General features: G+C 38.2%; 1 protein-coding gene across 1 annotated transcript in view; it reads left to right on the top strand.

The window, feature by feature from the left end:
- The window catches only part of ccdc162p.L (coiled-coil domain containing 162 L homeolog), a 70,281-nt gene extending 57,553 nt beyond the window's left edge, over positions 1 to 12,728 (top strand). The window contains exons 41-48 of the mRNA XM_018263323.2: positions 1,160 to 1,312; positions 2,666 to 2,800; positions 3,032 to 3,184; positions 4,455 to 4,664; positions 6,782 to 6,899; positions 8,887 to 8,943; positions 9,638 to 9,768; positions 12,128 to 12,728. Coding sequence (XP_018118812.1) covers positions 1,160 to 1,312; positions 2,666 to 2,800; positions 3,032 to 3,184; positions 4,455 to 4,664; positions 6,782 to 6,899; positions 8,887 to 8,943; positions 9,638 to 9,768; positions 12,128 to 12,241 — 1,071 coding nt within the window. The 3' untranslated portion in view covers positions 12,242 to 12,728. The remainder of the gene's footprint in view (positions 1 to 1,159; positions 1,313 to 2,665; positions 2,801 to 3,031; positions 3,185 to 4,454; positions 4,665 to 6,781; positions 6,900 to 8,886; positions 8,944 to 9,637; positions 9,769 to 12,127) is intronic.
- The last annotated feature ends 1,460 nt before the right edge of the window (positions 12,729 to 14,188 follow it).

The following is a 14,188-nucleotide window of genomic DNA, read 5'->3' as shown; positions in this document are numbered from 1 at the left end:
AAAGGTGGTGATGGGGGGGTCGTCCCTGCTGTTTGAAAGTATGATTGTTTCCCTGCAGAGCAGTTAGGGACTGTCTGAAGTTTCCTATCTGCAGCTGTCAAGTAAAACAAAGGAGGAATTTCACTGCATACAATCAGGTTTCTTATAAAAACAGAATATGTTGTAACATTTACAGATTTAAGTATCCATGCATTTCAGTCTCGTCACAAAAGATTATATGACTAGATTTCTAGGAAATGGCAGGAAGTGAAGAATACAATAGGAAACAGGAGATGATGTAGCACATACAATAAGGTGTTATTATTCATTGACGGGCAATATTTCACTTTTATCTAATCACATATCATTTATATTAAGCCATGTGGCAGCACCTTTTATATTTAGTCAATGGCAATGTCTGTGTAGTTCTTCCCTGCCTGCAAAGTGTGACACAGCTTATGTTGTGTAGGAAAGCAGTTGGATAAAATGGAAGCACATATTTGTACAGTACTTAACGTGGGAAAGGCTGCAGCAAGGGGAATTGGTATTCTTTACACATTCAGTGCATGATAAAATGTATAAAAATAGCAAAGTATTATGCTGTGCTGTGTAGTACAGTAAAGGATAGTAACCTAGATACAGAATCAAATATAGGTTTGTTGGCGTCCAATGTGACAGAAACCTTCATATTTAAAGGAGAACCAAAGTTAAACAAAGAAGTAGACTAGAAATGCTACATATAATATTTTGGGCTTCTTCACTAGCACTTCTAAATAATCCAGTGGTATTAGTATTAGTGGTTATTCAAATGTCTAAGGGAATGGTTTCAATTCAAAATATGTGACAACTACATTTGCTATTAAAGCTTTTATAAAGAGAAAATATTGTTGTTTTTCCCTGTTTCCAGAAGCAAAACAGTTATATTTCCATAACAAGACATTTCACTTCTTGCTCATACTTCACATCTGACATAATAGAGGGAATTTTTCTGTGTCTATTTATTTTAACACCAAAAAAAAAGTGGGAGCAATGAGGTGCAGTGTAGACAAAAAATATGGCTCATTGAGATTCATTTTTAAACGCTGAATTCTTGACAGCCCTCAGTTGGCATGATCCAGTTCATCAAAAAACATCACAGGCCTATGATTTAGCTGTTGTTAAACTTTTGTTTCTGTTTTAGTCACAACTAGAGGAATATCACATGAAAATGAAGAAGCACATATGTGAACTCATCAGTGAAGTCAGAAAAGAGGGAGTAGATGATATAATCCTACTGAAGAATAAATATGGCTCTACAAAGGATAACAATTCACTTACTAACAATTTGTCAAAGGTAAGTTTAGGATGCGTAAGGGAAGGGGTCCTGTCAGGACTCTGAAAAGCAAAACTTGCTTTTTTCAGGGCACAGAAAGCCAAAAGGAGTCCTCAAGAAACTGCCACATAAGTAGTAATTCCCCATAGCAGCTCAGAGATCACCATCTGCATTTTTCTATGAAGTTGCTCCTGGCTGACAGGCTGTTTGTATCCTGGTTATTTAAATGTACAGGGTCCTGCAAATAAATCCCTCAACCTTTCCTCTGTGTGTATGATTGCGGATCAGGGAAGTTCAGAGTGAGAGGTATCATAGCCCATTCTGTCCTGACCCTGGGTGGAGGCACATCAAATCATTGTGTACCCAGGGGCGATCCTGGCCCCTCCGCCGCCTGAGGCAGCAGCAGTTGCTGCTGCCCCCCCATAAATTCTCTGTTAAAGTACCAGGAGCAGCATTTTTGCTGCCCCTGATACCTAGTGGGGCGCTGCCGCCTGAGGCGACAGCCTCAACTTGCCTCATTGGCGAAGCACCCCTGTGTGTACCTGCTCTCCCTGGTAGTGGAGACATAGGACTCCTGTAGATAGGGTTGCCACCTGGCCAGTATTTACTTCCCTGGCCGGTAAAAATTATGGTTGATCCAAATGTTATTAATAGGGAAAAAAGCTAAATAAATAAGTATATTAGGAAGAAATTAGTGCTAGATTACGTGCAATAGCAGAACAGGGCTACACACAGATTTGGCGGAACCAAATTGGAACCCTAATTTGCATATGCAAATCTGGGAGGGGGATGGAAAAATAGATGTTATGTATATTCCATAAACACGAGAGAGAGATTTTGGCATCATAGGTCAGTTTTCCTGGAATCAGATTGGGGGGCCCTCAGACTGCCCAATGGTGGTATAAATTGTAAAACTATATCTGCTCATAGTAGGCATGCAAACTAATCCTGCATGATCCAGACAGGAATGTTTATCAGCTGCTTGGGCTGATGTTTTTTATTTCAGACAAGACAGATTCTCCATTTTGGCCACTGGTACAGAGTTTGGGATAAGCCTGGTAAATTAAATAGAGGTGTGTGAAGGGCAAACAATGGCCAGGTACATTGTGTATATCAATACTTTCTTATGTTAGCTGCTTAATGTGAGTAAATGACAGAAAGAAAGAATAAATTAATGTATACTCTTGATGGAATCAGAGGAGGTTTACTGAGAATAGCAAAGAGAACAATAAATATTTACAACAAAGAATCTATGAATATAAATTACAGCAATCACAATTCTTACTCTTCCTGAAAAAGGTCTACAAGCAGCTTAGATAAGCCTAGTATTACAAGATTTACAGACAAATATTGTTTTATTTCTCGTTGCTTTAGCAAAACATGCTACAGTCTCTTAGAGAGGAAAACAGCAGCCTAAAAGCACTTATCTGTAAGATGAAAGCATTAAACCACTGGAAAACAACTACCAAGGAAGGACAGTTACGCAAGAGCATCAGCAATGCTGAAAAGGTAAGATTATAAAGCTTCAGACAGCTTCTCTAGTCTGAATGGTGATCACAGGCTTCATGTATATTTTATTCATCAGGACATGATGTTTGCTTCATTGTCCCAGGCCTCGTATGTGGTGGACAGACATTGCTGTCACTGTCAGATAATACCAATATACTATCCTGTTGATAATATCTAGCATTATTATTTTGAGATCCATAAGAAATAAAATAAGGAAATGTATTTTCACAGGAAGCTGTTCAGAACAAAAAGGTTGGCTTGAAATTAAAGTTGAATGTGGACCAAGAGTTGACCTTGTTACGCCAGCAGCTGATGGTTGCAAGGACAAGTCTGACGAGGACACAGGCTGAGAACAGTCATCTGAACCAACTGTTGAGTAAGCAGGTACACAGATATAACATCAGCAGTGTGATATCACAGTAAGTCAAATAACTACATTTAGGGGCAGATTCATCAAGGGTCGAAGTGAATTCGAGGGAATTTCCTAAGTAAAAAAATTTGAAATTCAAAGTAATTTTTTGGATAATTCGACCATCGAATAGGATACTACGGGGCACATTTACTTAGCTCGAGTGAACGATTAGAAGGAAAAAAACTTTGAATTTCGAACGTTTTTTTTTTGGCTACTTCGAACTTCGACCACCACTTCGAATAGAACGATTCGAACTAAAAATCATTCAACAATTCGACCATTCGATAGTCGAAGTACTGTCTCTTTAAAAAAACTTCGACCCCCTACTTCGCCACCTAAAACCTACCGAGCATCAATGTTAGCCTATGGGGAAGGTCCCCATAGGCTTTCCTAGCTTTTTTTGATCAAAGGAAAATCATTTGATCGATGGATTAAAATCCTTCGAATCGTTCGATTCGAAGGATTTAATCGCTCGATCGAACAATTTTTCCTACGATCGCTCGAACAAACGAATTGCAGGAAATCCTTCGACTTCGATATTCAAGGTCGAAGGATTTCACTTCGACCCATAGTAAATGTGCCCCTACGACTTTGAATTTACTTCGACTTAGATTTGAAGTAAAAATCGTTTGACTATTCGACCATTCGATAATCAAAGTACTGTCTCTTTAAAAAAACTTCAACTTCAATACTTCTCCAACTTAAACCTGCCGAATTGCTGTTTAGCCTATGGGGGACCTCCTGTGAGGTTTTTTAAGTCGAAGAATTTTTGGGAAAATCGTATGACCGTACTATAAAATCGTTTGATTCGAAGTACGATCGGAGAATCCTCCAACTTCGAATTCCAATGTCGGAGGATTCTATTCAATGGTCTAATTTCTACGTTTTTTCTACTTCGAAATTTCGACCGTTGATAAATCTGCCCCTTAAACTGTCAATATCAAACTATATTCAACAAATCCCGACAACAATGTCCTCGACCAGTTTAAATGTGAAAGAAAAAGACTGTTTTTATTGCTGTTCTAAACACTGTACATATAGCATAAACTCAACTTATGCTGATGAATCCATGTTAAGCCTGCCTCTCACTACCAGGGCCTAATACCCCCACCCCTTAGGCTTGCAGAGTCATGAAACCCCACCTTGTTCCACATTGAAGTGATGGGTTCTGGGATTAAAGTCACTGCTTTTCATGGTGAATCTGAGCAATTAACTATCTTTTCTGTACTGTTTGTTCTCTAGAAAGAACAGCTGAGTGGGCTAGAGCACAGGTACTCCCAGGAGATGAGAAACAGGCAGCAGGCCGAGAGAGAGAAGTCCGCCAGTGTGGACAAGCTGATGGGAGATATAGAGGACAGGGAATCCAGGCTGCGTACTTTGACAGAAGAAGCTGAAAGGTCCTCTAGAATGGGTCAGATGCATCAAAATAAAATCAAAAGGGAAGTTAAGCAGGTAATATGCAACTGTCTGGTTTTCAAAAAAAATATCTCTTTTGGTACTGACAAACAGGTGATCCACTGCTAACTTTTATATCATTGTCTTGCCTGCCACAATTTTTTTACATTTCCCTTTGTCCACTACTGAGACCAGTCTCCTTCTGCTGGTCTTATCTTCGATTCAATCCCTCTCCTATTCATATTCTAGTCTCTCCGGGCTGCACTGGCCCCTCTGGTGACATTAGAGATAGTTAGGTTGGGGATGGTTAGATACGTTGGGAGAGTTAGAAACGTGTGTGGGTGGCTTTTTATAGAAACGTATATCACAGACTTCTCTGTGGCATCTAATAGTCTACAATTTTACAATACAGAATACATTATTGCCTACATATGCACTTTATAATCATAAAATTGAAGGATTGAATGAATGCTTTTATTTCCATATTAATAGTATTTTAAAAGTAGGCTGTACAACCACTATTTTAGAATATTATAATAAATGTTATGAGCTGTGTAAAGGGAATGGTGGTTGATTAATATTCCCTTTTCTTGTGAGCAGGAATATATTAATGCTTTATAGCTATTGGGATAATATGATTGTATTATAGGTGAAACTATATATATATATATATATATATATATATATATATATATATATATATATATATATACACACACACACACACACATAATTACAGATACTGAGCATATTTGTAAGCTTTTATGAACAGCCGTTGTTGTATGCCAAAGGAAAATAGAGAAATGCTGACACCACCAAAACAGAAGGCACACACGTTGTTCTCATTAGACTGCTGCACAAAGTACAGGGCTCCTGTGTATTTGCATGTAATTCCAAACTAGTTTTGGTTTTAAACCTAATCCCCCAAATTACAGGGATAAACCCCCTTATGTAGTTTTCTTATTTACTCTGTGCTGGTGGGAGACAAGTCTGCTATTGTGAAACAGCATTTGTTATATAAATAGGCCTCTGTTTTGTTAAGCATTTCTGTATTTTTAGTAACAGATTTATACACTGTGGCTTACACTGCGCACACTGCACATAACAAACCCCCTGCTCCTGAGAAAAGAAAGCCTTACATTTCCACAATTATAAAAGATATCTTAAAGTAGAAAATCACTGGGGTTCATGGTGATTATAAACACTATTCTGCTACACTGGGATGGTGCTACTCTTCTCCAAAAATTGCACCAGTCCACGTACATTCCTCTTAATGCCATGTCACAGTCTCCTAAGATGTTCCTAGGTCTCCCCTACACCTGTTTAAGCTGTCTGCTTGCGCAAACACAGAAATTGGCACATATATTCAGTTAAAATTTTTTTGAAGAAGAAGAGGAGGAGTATAAGCCTAGGGTTATAGGTTAGTGCTTTACAATCACAGCCCCCCCCCCCCATCTGCATTTCACCATATACATGCAATAAAAAATAGCACCCAAACAGAAAGCACCACATTCCGGTCTTGACCTCAAAATTATTACTTATTATTTAATTTTCTGTTTCAGTTTTCTATAGCAAGATTGATTAGTGGGACTTATGTGAACATGAAAATGTAATATAAGCTTTATCTCTAATAAAGGACTAATGAGAAAATGTAATATAAGCTTTATCTTGTTTAAATAAAAAACTTTCTATAAGCAGCAGCCCGGGTCATATTTGGATTGACAGGTTGGTCTAACACATATTTTAGGTGGGGTTCCCTTTTCGTAGAAGATGTATTAGAGCTAACTCAAATAACCGACTCCAGCACAAACAAAATATAACAAAAAAAACTCTGGCACACATCCTGCACATAGAGATGGAAAGGATTTCTGTGAAAGTTGGTCATTTTGAAAGAGTGAGTTCTGATACATTATCTTGGCAAAAGGTACAACCCCCCAATATATTAGACCTATCTATCAAAATCTGACTCCAACTCCTGCATGAAGTGAGAATGAAAAGAGAGGGGGATAGTGAAGACTAAATAGATTGTATCAGAAATGGTAGAGAATTTTTAACTGATTATATTATATATCAGCATGATTAAGGTTTCAGAGTTTTGTTCTTGGTGAATCCTTGACAAAATGTTGAAATGTTGTATGTTTTAAACTATAATCTAATACTTCTGAACCACACAGATGAGATCTCAGATGATACAGGAGCGCAGCTTAAAACTAGACGCCTTTCAACGAGTCGACGAACTACAGACCCATGTCTATGATTTGGAAATGTTATCTGTAAGGAATTCACCCACAGGTGAGAAATATCAGTATAGTATGTGAAGGTGCCATACCCATAGAATGTGGGGCAAACACACAAATGCTGGTGTGAGTTATGCATGTTGCCAGTTTGTGGACAGTGCTGTCATTTACAGTAAGATATTAGGGACTGACAAGACCAATAAAAATTTTAATAATCATTTATGTTTGGTTTACGGCAAATGCAATTTTGTTACAATTTTCAGCAATCTACCACTCCGTTAGTTTAGTTCCTTTCACTAGAGGACATGCTACTGAATGATGCATAAGGCCAGAAGGGGAATCTTGGCAACATGCAGACGGACGTGGGTTGTGGTGTTTGTCAGACTCACACTCATGCACAGTAGTAGTTGAAATATATTCCATTCACTATATAATCTACTCTGGCATCTGGCCTAACAGATGTTTATAATAGTACAGAATGCTTAAAACTGTAAATACATTTACCAGAATATATATCAGCCCTACAAAGAAAATGAACAAAAACAAAATAGAGAATTGTACACTCTATTCTTTATTTTTATTTGAGTTTGCAATCCTGTATTTTGTTTTTTGTTCTTGTTATCTTGGAGCCTCCTCCGGATTTGCACCTCTAGTTTATTCACAGGGTGTGTGCCTTCTAACTCTCTATATATCTAGCTGCAAAGAAAATGATGCTGCAGCACTCCAAAATGGTGAAGAAAAAAGAGCACTTAAATGTAAACATTTCTACAGCACAGTACAGATCGAAAGGGAAACCCTGAACCTCAGAATGTACAGCACGGGACTGAATTTGACTAAATTCTCCAGAAACTACAATAACATAACAGCTGTTGAGACTAGAGGAAAGGGGATTTCAGCATGAACATAGGAAGGGTGTGTTTACTGTAAGGACAGTCAGAATAGGGAATTCTATATTGTAAGACTTTTGCCTATCTCTGTATCAGTTTGTATAATGAGCTGGAAAGGTTGAACAAAGTGGGCTTTTTTTGAATCTTACGTAATTCACCACGTACTTTTAGGCAAGTGCTCCACTAGGCATTTTTTGTAAGTCACCTGGCTCTAATACCACCTCTCTGCTGTCATTCAGCCACCAAAGTGGCCCAGCTCCATCTTGATTCTCTGCACATTTCTCCTCAGGGAAGGTGCCACTTGAGATTTTTCAACTGTGATTACCAATACATTTTCCCCCAACAGCCAGCTACTTTTTTATGCAACCAGCCTGAAAAATGTTTCTGGGGAGAACAAAGAGCCTGCTTTAAATCTCATCTCATTGGCAGATATTTCACACAGCTATAACAGTGATATAACGTTATGTAATTATGTTTATACAAGGACCTTTTCCTGCATTCATGCAGTGAACACAGGAGTGCCATTTTTTGTGAGCAGCTCTTAATACAGATGTATGGCAGATTGCCAGGGATCCTACCCATGCCAACCGCAAGGCTGTGGCCTGTATTCCTTAGCTAAACAAGTTTGGGCAGCTCAGTCTTTGATAGACGTAGAGCAAACACATGGAAACAGCTCCACACTCACTTAATGCCCCCTTGGCTTGACTGAAACCCTACTCTATGAAGATTGTACTTACCCAGCATGGGATTTATTATCTGGAATGCTTGAGAACTGGGGGTTTCTGAATAAGGTTTTTTTTTGTAACTTAATCTGGATCACCATACATTAAAGGAGAAGGAAAGGGCTAGTTATGGGGGGAAATTTGTTAGGTCCCTCCCAGCCTCCTGGGCTGAGATGGTGAGTACTCCATAAAATGCTAAATAATTGTTGTAAGTGGTTTACTTGTCCTTTAAAAAGAAAAAAATTAAGACCAATTGAAAAGTTGCTTAGAATTAGCCATTCTATCGCATACTAAACATTAATGCAATGTTTCCCCTTTACTTTAGTTTATATTTTTTTTATCTTTCTCTTTAAACATTAAAAAAAATGACAGTTGTGAAACAAAGTGAAAGAGATCTACTATAAACGTGCTTTGTGCTTGGTTTCCTCCTCAGGTATCAGAAAGACTTCAGCCTCTCTCGCATCCCCCAGTGGGAGGAGCTTTTCCGCAGGTAATATGGAAAGTTGATGCATTCGTGGAGAATGTTTCTTATTTTCACTCCTTCCTGCCAACTTCTCATCTAAGCAGGATTAGGTATTGTTTTGCTTTAGAAGGGCTGTAATGACAAAATAAATATAAATATGTAATATTCAGCTCTAATTATATACACAGAGGCTGGAATAACACATGTCACGGCATAGATAAATACTGTAAGCCTCTCGTGTGGGCAATGGAAAGAGCACAAAAGATAATTTCCCTAAATCTCATTCTCAATAAGGGTGCAAAATATGTCAAATATTATAAAAAGGGTGTTCACATAATTTTGGAACTGATATTTTATTTCAGCCTGTAGCATGTACCTTTTTTTTTTATTTCCAACTGCTTTAGAGTGTTTGCTGGGAAATGTAGTTCAGCTCAGAACATAGAGCTGCAGCTGCTCTTTTGAGATCTTGAGAATTGCCCACATTTTGCTTAAAAAGACTGTAAGGAAACTCCGGGTAGTGATTTCTATATCGATGACACCTAACTGAGAATGGCCATAGTTCACACCAGTACTCTCTGTTCCTGCAGTATATTTATTTTACTTTCATTAGCACAACACTGTTACATTTTACACATGGGTTAGCCATGTCATAGTTTGTATCCTAAGGAAGAAGGAATTCTGTTTAAGTGCCATAAACTGAGGATTTGTTTTTGTCCTTTAGTCTCTTCCCCCTGGTCCTCACAATCCACTGCTCTTGGCCAAGGTCCCATAGGAGACTTCCTGCAGTATTATGTGCCACCTGATACCAAAGCAAGTAGCCGATTGGAAATGAGACTGCAGAGGCCCAAAACGGTGAGACTCTTTAGAACACTTGCTTTCCTTATATGAAATTTGGTTGGAAATAGCAGAATAATGGATTTCAAACTCATGACTTGCTATTGTGAACTGTGTATAAATCCACAACAGCTGAGGGTGCTGGGAGTAGCAGATCACAACAGCTAACAGGCCACATATTCATATTTTAGCAGAAATTGATTTATCCATGTGTTGCTAGACTGTAACCCCACCACATTATGAAGAGTTAAAGGAGAAGTAAAGTCTAAAATAGAATAATGCTAGAAATGCTGTATTTTGTATACTAAATATGAACATGAACTAACTGCACCACAAGCCTAATCAAGCATGATTTATGCTTTCAAATTTGGACACAGGGGGTCAGCATATTGTAACTTTGTTAAACATCTTTGCAAGACTGTGCGCAAGACTGTGCACATGCTCAGTGTGGTCTTGGCTGCTTAGGGATCGTCATAGATTATCAAAACAGCACATGTCAAATAATATCTCCCAGAAGCCACTACAGCAAGCCTGATTAATAATCAGAATATGCAGACTGCACTGGGTCCTGTGTTGTCATGTAATCTAATGTGGATTTTATAGTTTTTGTATTGTTTAATACAAACTTTCTCCAACTTTGCAGAACCAGTGGCTGCAACAAAATAATCCTCCAAATAGAATCCCAATTTATCTGTTTAAATCTGTCTCCATGATCTTTGTCCCTGCAGCTGGAGTTGGAAACAGTAAAGGGGATGAAAAGGCAAAAATAAAATCCAATACAAATCTCTACACAGTCGCCGACTGCTTTACAGGGAAACAAACAAAGCTGCTTGAGTTCTGCATGGCTGGGAAGTAATGCGGGGGCTCCCCCTGTTGTTCATAAGTATGATTTTTCCCTGCAGAGCAGTTAGGGACTGTCTGACAATTCCTACCCACAGTAGTAAATGAAGGGAGAATTTCACTGCATACAGTCAGGTTTCTTCTAAAAAACGGTATACATTTTTTAATTAAAGTATATTGGAGATAGGTTTCTTTTTCATTAAAGAAAGTAAAAATGGGATTTTATTTTTTTACCTTTACATGCCCTTTAAAGCATGCTGGGATCTGTAGGCAAGTGATATCTGGAAAAGAGTGTTAAAGTAGCACTGTTTGATAACAGTTTCCCCAGCTCTCTGGGACCAGTAGAGAAATGAATACAAGAGAATGTTCCAGAAAGGAACCTGCCTGCTCTGTTTACTTTCTGTTTTATTTTCCTGCAACTGGAGCTGAAATCATTTAATTCAACTCTTTCTGGAAGCAAACACCTAAATGGCACTTTGTCTGCCTTCCAGGTTTTCAGTAAAAGTTTATTGACAAGCCAAAATTGCAGAGTATCATCTGACAACATGCCTGACATAGTGATTATTCTCACAGAAGATCCGCTCTGCATCTATGGTTTGGCCTGCCTCCTTTGTAGAGCTATGGAGTGCAATGGGAACATTGGGACATATTATGTGAAAATCAAGAATGTGCTAGAAGTGTATTTTACTCTTTTAAATATAGAAGGAATGTGCTTTAAAAAGTCATTTTTCAGGCTGATTTATTAAAATTTTCTCCAAAATTCTACTAGTATGACCCAACTGTTCCATTTCCTGCTGCCTCCTTTCCCAGGCTGTGCAGGGGATCCTGAAACAATCAGTTGCTAGGCCGAAGTGAAGCCTGTCTTTGCTTTTGTGACTGCAGGGCTGTGATTGGCTGTCCCCCTCCTACTGTGCTTCTAGCACAGACTGTTAGGATACACCAACCCCCCCCCCCCTTTGAAACACTGACAGTAACCCTAGAAGACTGCCTGCTATTAGATTAAACCTCCTTGCTCCAGGCGTGAGCATGCTCAGTTTGCTCCTCTTTCCCCCTCCCCGTCCCTTCTCTCCTGTAATCTGAGCCCAGAGCTATAAGTGAGCAGGGAGAGATTTAGACAGGAAGTGATGTCACACCAAGCTAATACGGCAGCTGATATCCTAAACAAACAGAGAGCTTCTAGAGCTTTTTACTCAGGTATGGTAAAACATTCTACAGAATAAATATAGTGTTATAGCTTGCACTATTGCAGCATATCTATTGGCAATAAAATGCCTCCGTAGCTTTCCTTCTCCTTTAACTACAGAGGAAGCAGACCCTGTGGTTTGCGAGGGGGGCGGCAGGAGTCTAGAGGGTTTGGTAAGGCCCTAAATAATGAGCAATTTCAATATTTCTTGAAAGAATAGGTCAATAAATTTAATTTGCTGTGGGACCCAGTAACATCTAGTTATGCCACAGGATGCAATTATAGTGTAATAACCATTAGCAACTCACTGAAGACACCTTTAGTAAATAAATGATTCACAATTTTATTTTTTAGGTACCAAGCAGGTGCAGAAACAGAGCGGCTGGCACAGTGGTTCCCAACATGGCTGACAGTACTTCTCAGGCAATCCTCACACAGCTGCTTGACTTAAGGCTAAATTTTAAGTGACCCCCATCCTCTCTCTCTCTCTCTCTCTCTCTCTCTATATATATATAAAAAATAGAGAGGAATGCAGGACCATAATGTGCACTATTCAATAATTTATTTAAAAGTATTTAAAAAGTGTCTGAACTACAAAAGCTCATCAAACAATTCCCAAGGTGTACAGACAGTATGATCCCCCAGTGCATAGATGATAATGTGTGCAGTTCATAGATGGGTTAGATCAGTAGAATGTCTCCTCCAAATTCCCAAGCCTAATGTCGATCTTCGTTGGCACTCGGTCCAACTTCCTCCGAGTAAAGAGCTTAATCCAGCCTGCCCAACCAGGACTTTGCATGCAATTAAGACCCCATTGTATGGTAATGAAAAGTATCACATCAAAAGTGCAGTTTTGGAAAACTATACTCCCAAAATGAACACTTAAGCAACAGATAATATGATATAAACTAAGTGGCATATTAAAGAATCTTACCAAACTGGTCTACATATTTAAGTAAATATTGCCTCTTGCCTTGAACCACCGTTTTATGATGGTCTGTGTGCTGCCTCAGAGATCACCAGACCAGAAATACTACAACTCTAACTGTAACAGGAAGTGTAGAAGCAAAAGACAGAACTCTGTATGTTAATTGGCTCATGTGACCTAACAACTATAGTTTGTTTGTGTGCACCGTAAATCGTATGATCCCAGGGTGTAGCCCTAATTTTTTAAAATGGCAATTTTCTATTTATGATTACCCAATGGCACATACTACTAAAAAGAGTATATTATTATGAAAATGGTTTATTTACATGAAGCAGGGTTTTACATATGAGCTGTTTTATGCAATATCTTTTTATAGAGACCTACATTGTTCAGGGGTATAGTTTTCCTTTAAGCATTTTTGCATTTTATTATATCCTTGTATAAATAGCGTGTAAAAAATAGACATATTAAGGGGGATCTTTGCCTTCTGTTTTATGAAAACGTGTGCTGTGAATTAAACATGTACCGTCAAAAAAATAGTTACCCTTTTTTGTTATCACGCATAATCTTTTAGTACAGAATTATCAATGTAAACTGCTAATTCAATTTGTCTTGCAGTGGCAAACTGTTAATTCATTTGCTTTGGAACTTGTGCAACTTACTAATTATTAACGTGATAGTAAAGCACCAATGTATTAAGCAGAACTGTACAATAAAAGGGTATACACATCATATATGCAACAACGGATTGGCACAAGAGGCAGAAGGGGGGCCTGCTCAACAGAGTTGACAATCTGAGTTATTCGATGTCATCGAGTTAATTCAGATCTTATTCTCACACTCTCATTGTAAAAATAATCTACTCTGAGAAGAGAGGTGACATTCCTACTCCATTCTGTCTTCATTATGATTAAACAGCAACATATTTTGGCCTATTTGCCAACTTATATTAGAATTATCTTGCTCTAAAGCTAGACTAGTGACTTTCTCACTGCATTTGTTTCTTCCTTTTTTATTTCTGTTTGCTGCTACCACAGCTGAGGCACCAGGATAAGGATCAGAATAATACAAATCATATAGGATATACAGTAGATACTATATGCTGTGTGAAACATGGTCACTTTTTTAGATATTTAGATATTGTTATTGATATTTAGATATTGTTTTCAGCATTTGCTTTACTATAATTAAAAAAATTCTTTCAGAGATACTGGTCTGCTATTTAATGTGTATGGTAGCATGGGATGTGTACTTTGTGTGTGTGTTTGGGAATAACTCCTAGGCTTACAGTATAAGTGGAACCAAAAACCTCTTGATTCTCAAGGAACATTTCAGTGTAAAAATAAAAACTAGATAAATAGATAAGACTGTGCAAAATAAAAAAAGTTTCTAATACAGTTCATTAGCCAAGAAATTAATGTATAAAAGCTGTGGTGACTGGATGTCTAACAGAACAGAACACTACTTCCTGTTCTTCAGCTCTATAA

This window comes from Xenopus laevis, chromosome 5L (assembly GCF_017654675.1).
Source record: "Xenopus laevis strain J_2021 chromosome 5L, Xenopus_laevis_v10.1, whole genome shotgun sequence".
Lineage (NCBI taxonomy): Eukaryota > Metazoa > Chordata > Amphibia > Anura > Pipidae > Xenopus > Xenopus laevis.
The sequence above is the reverse complement of the archived record's forward strand: the minus strand, read 5'-3'. Positions and strand labels throughout refer to the sequence as shown.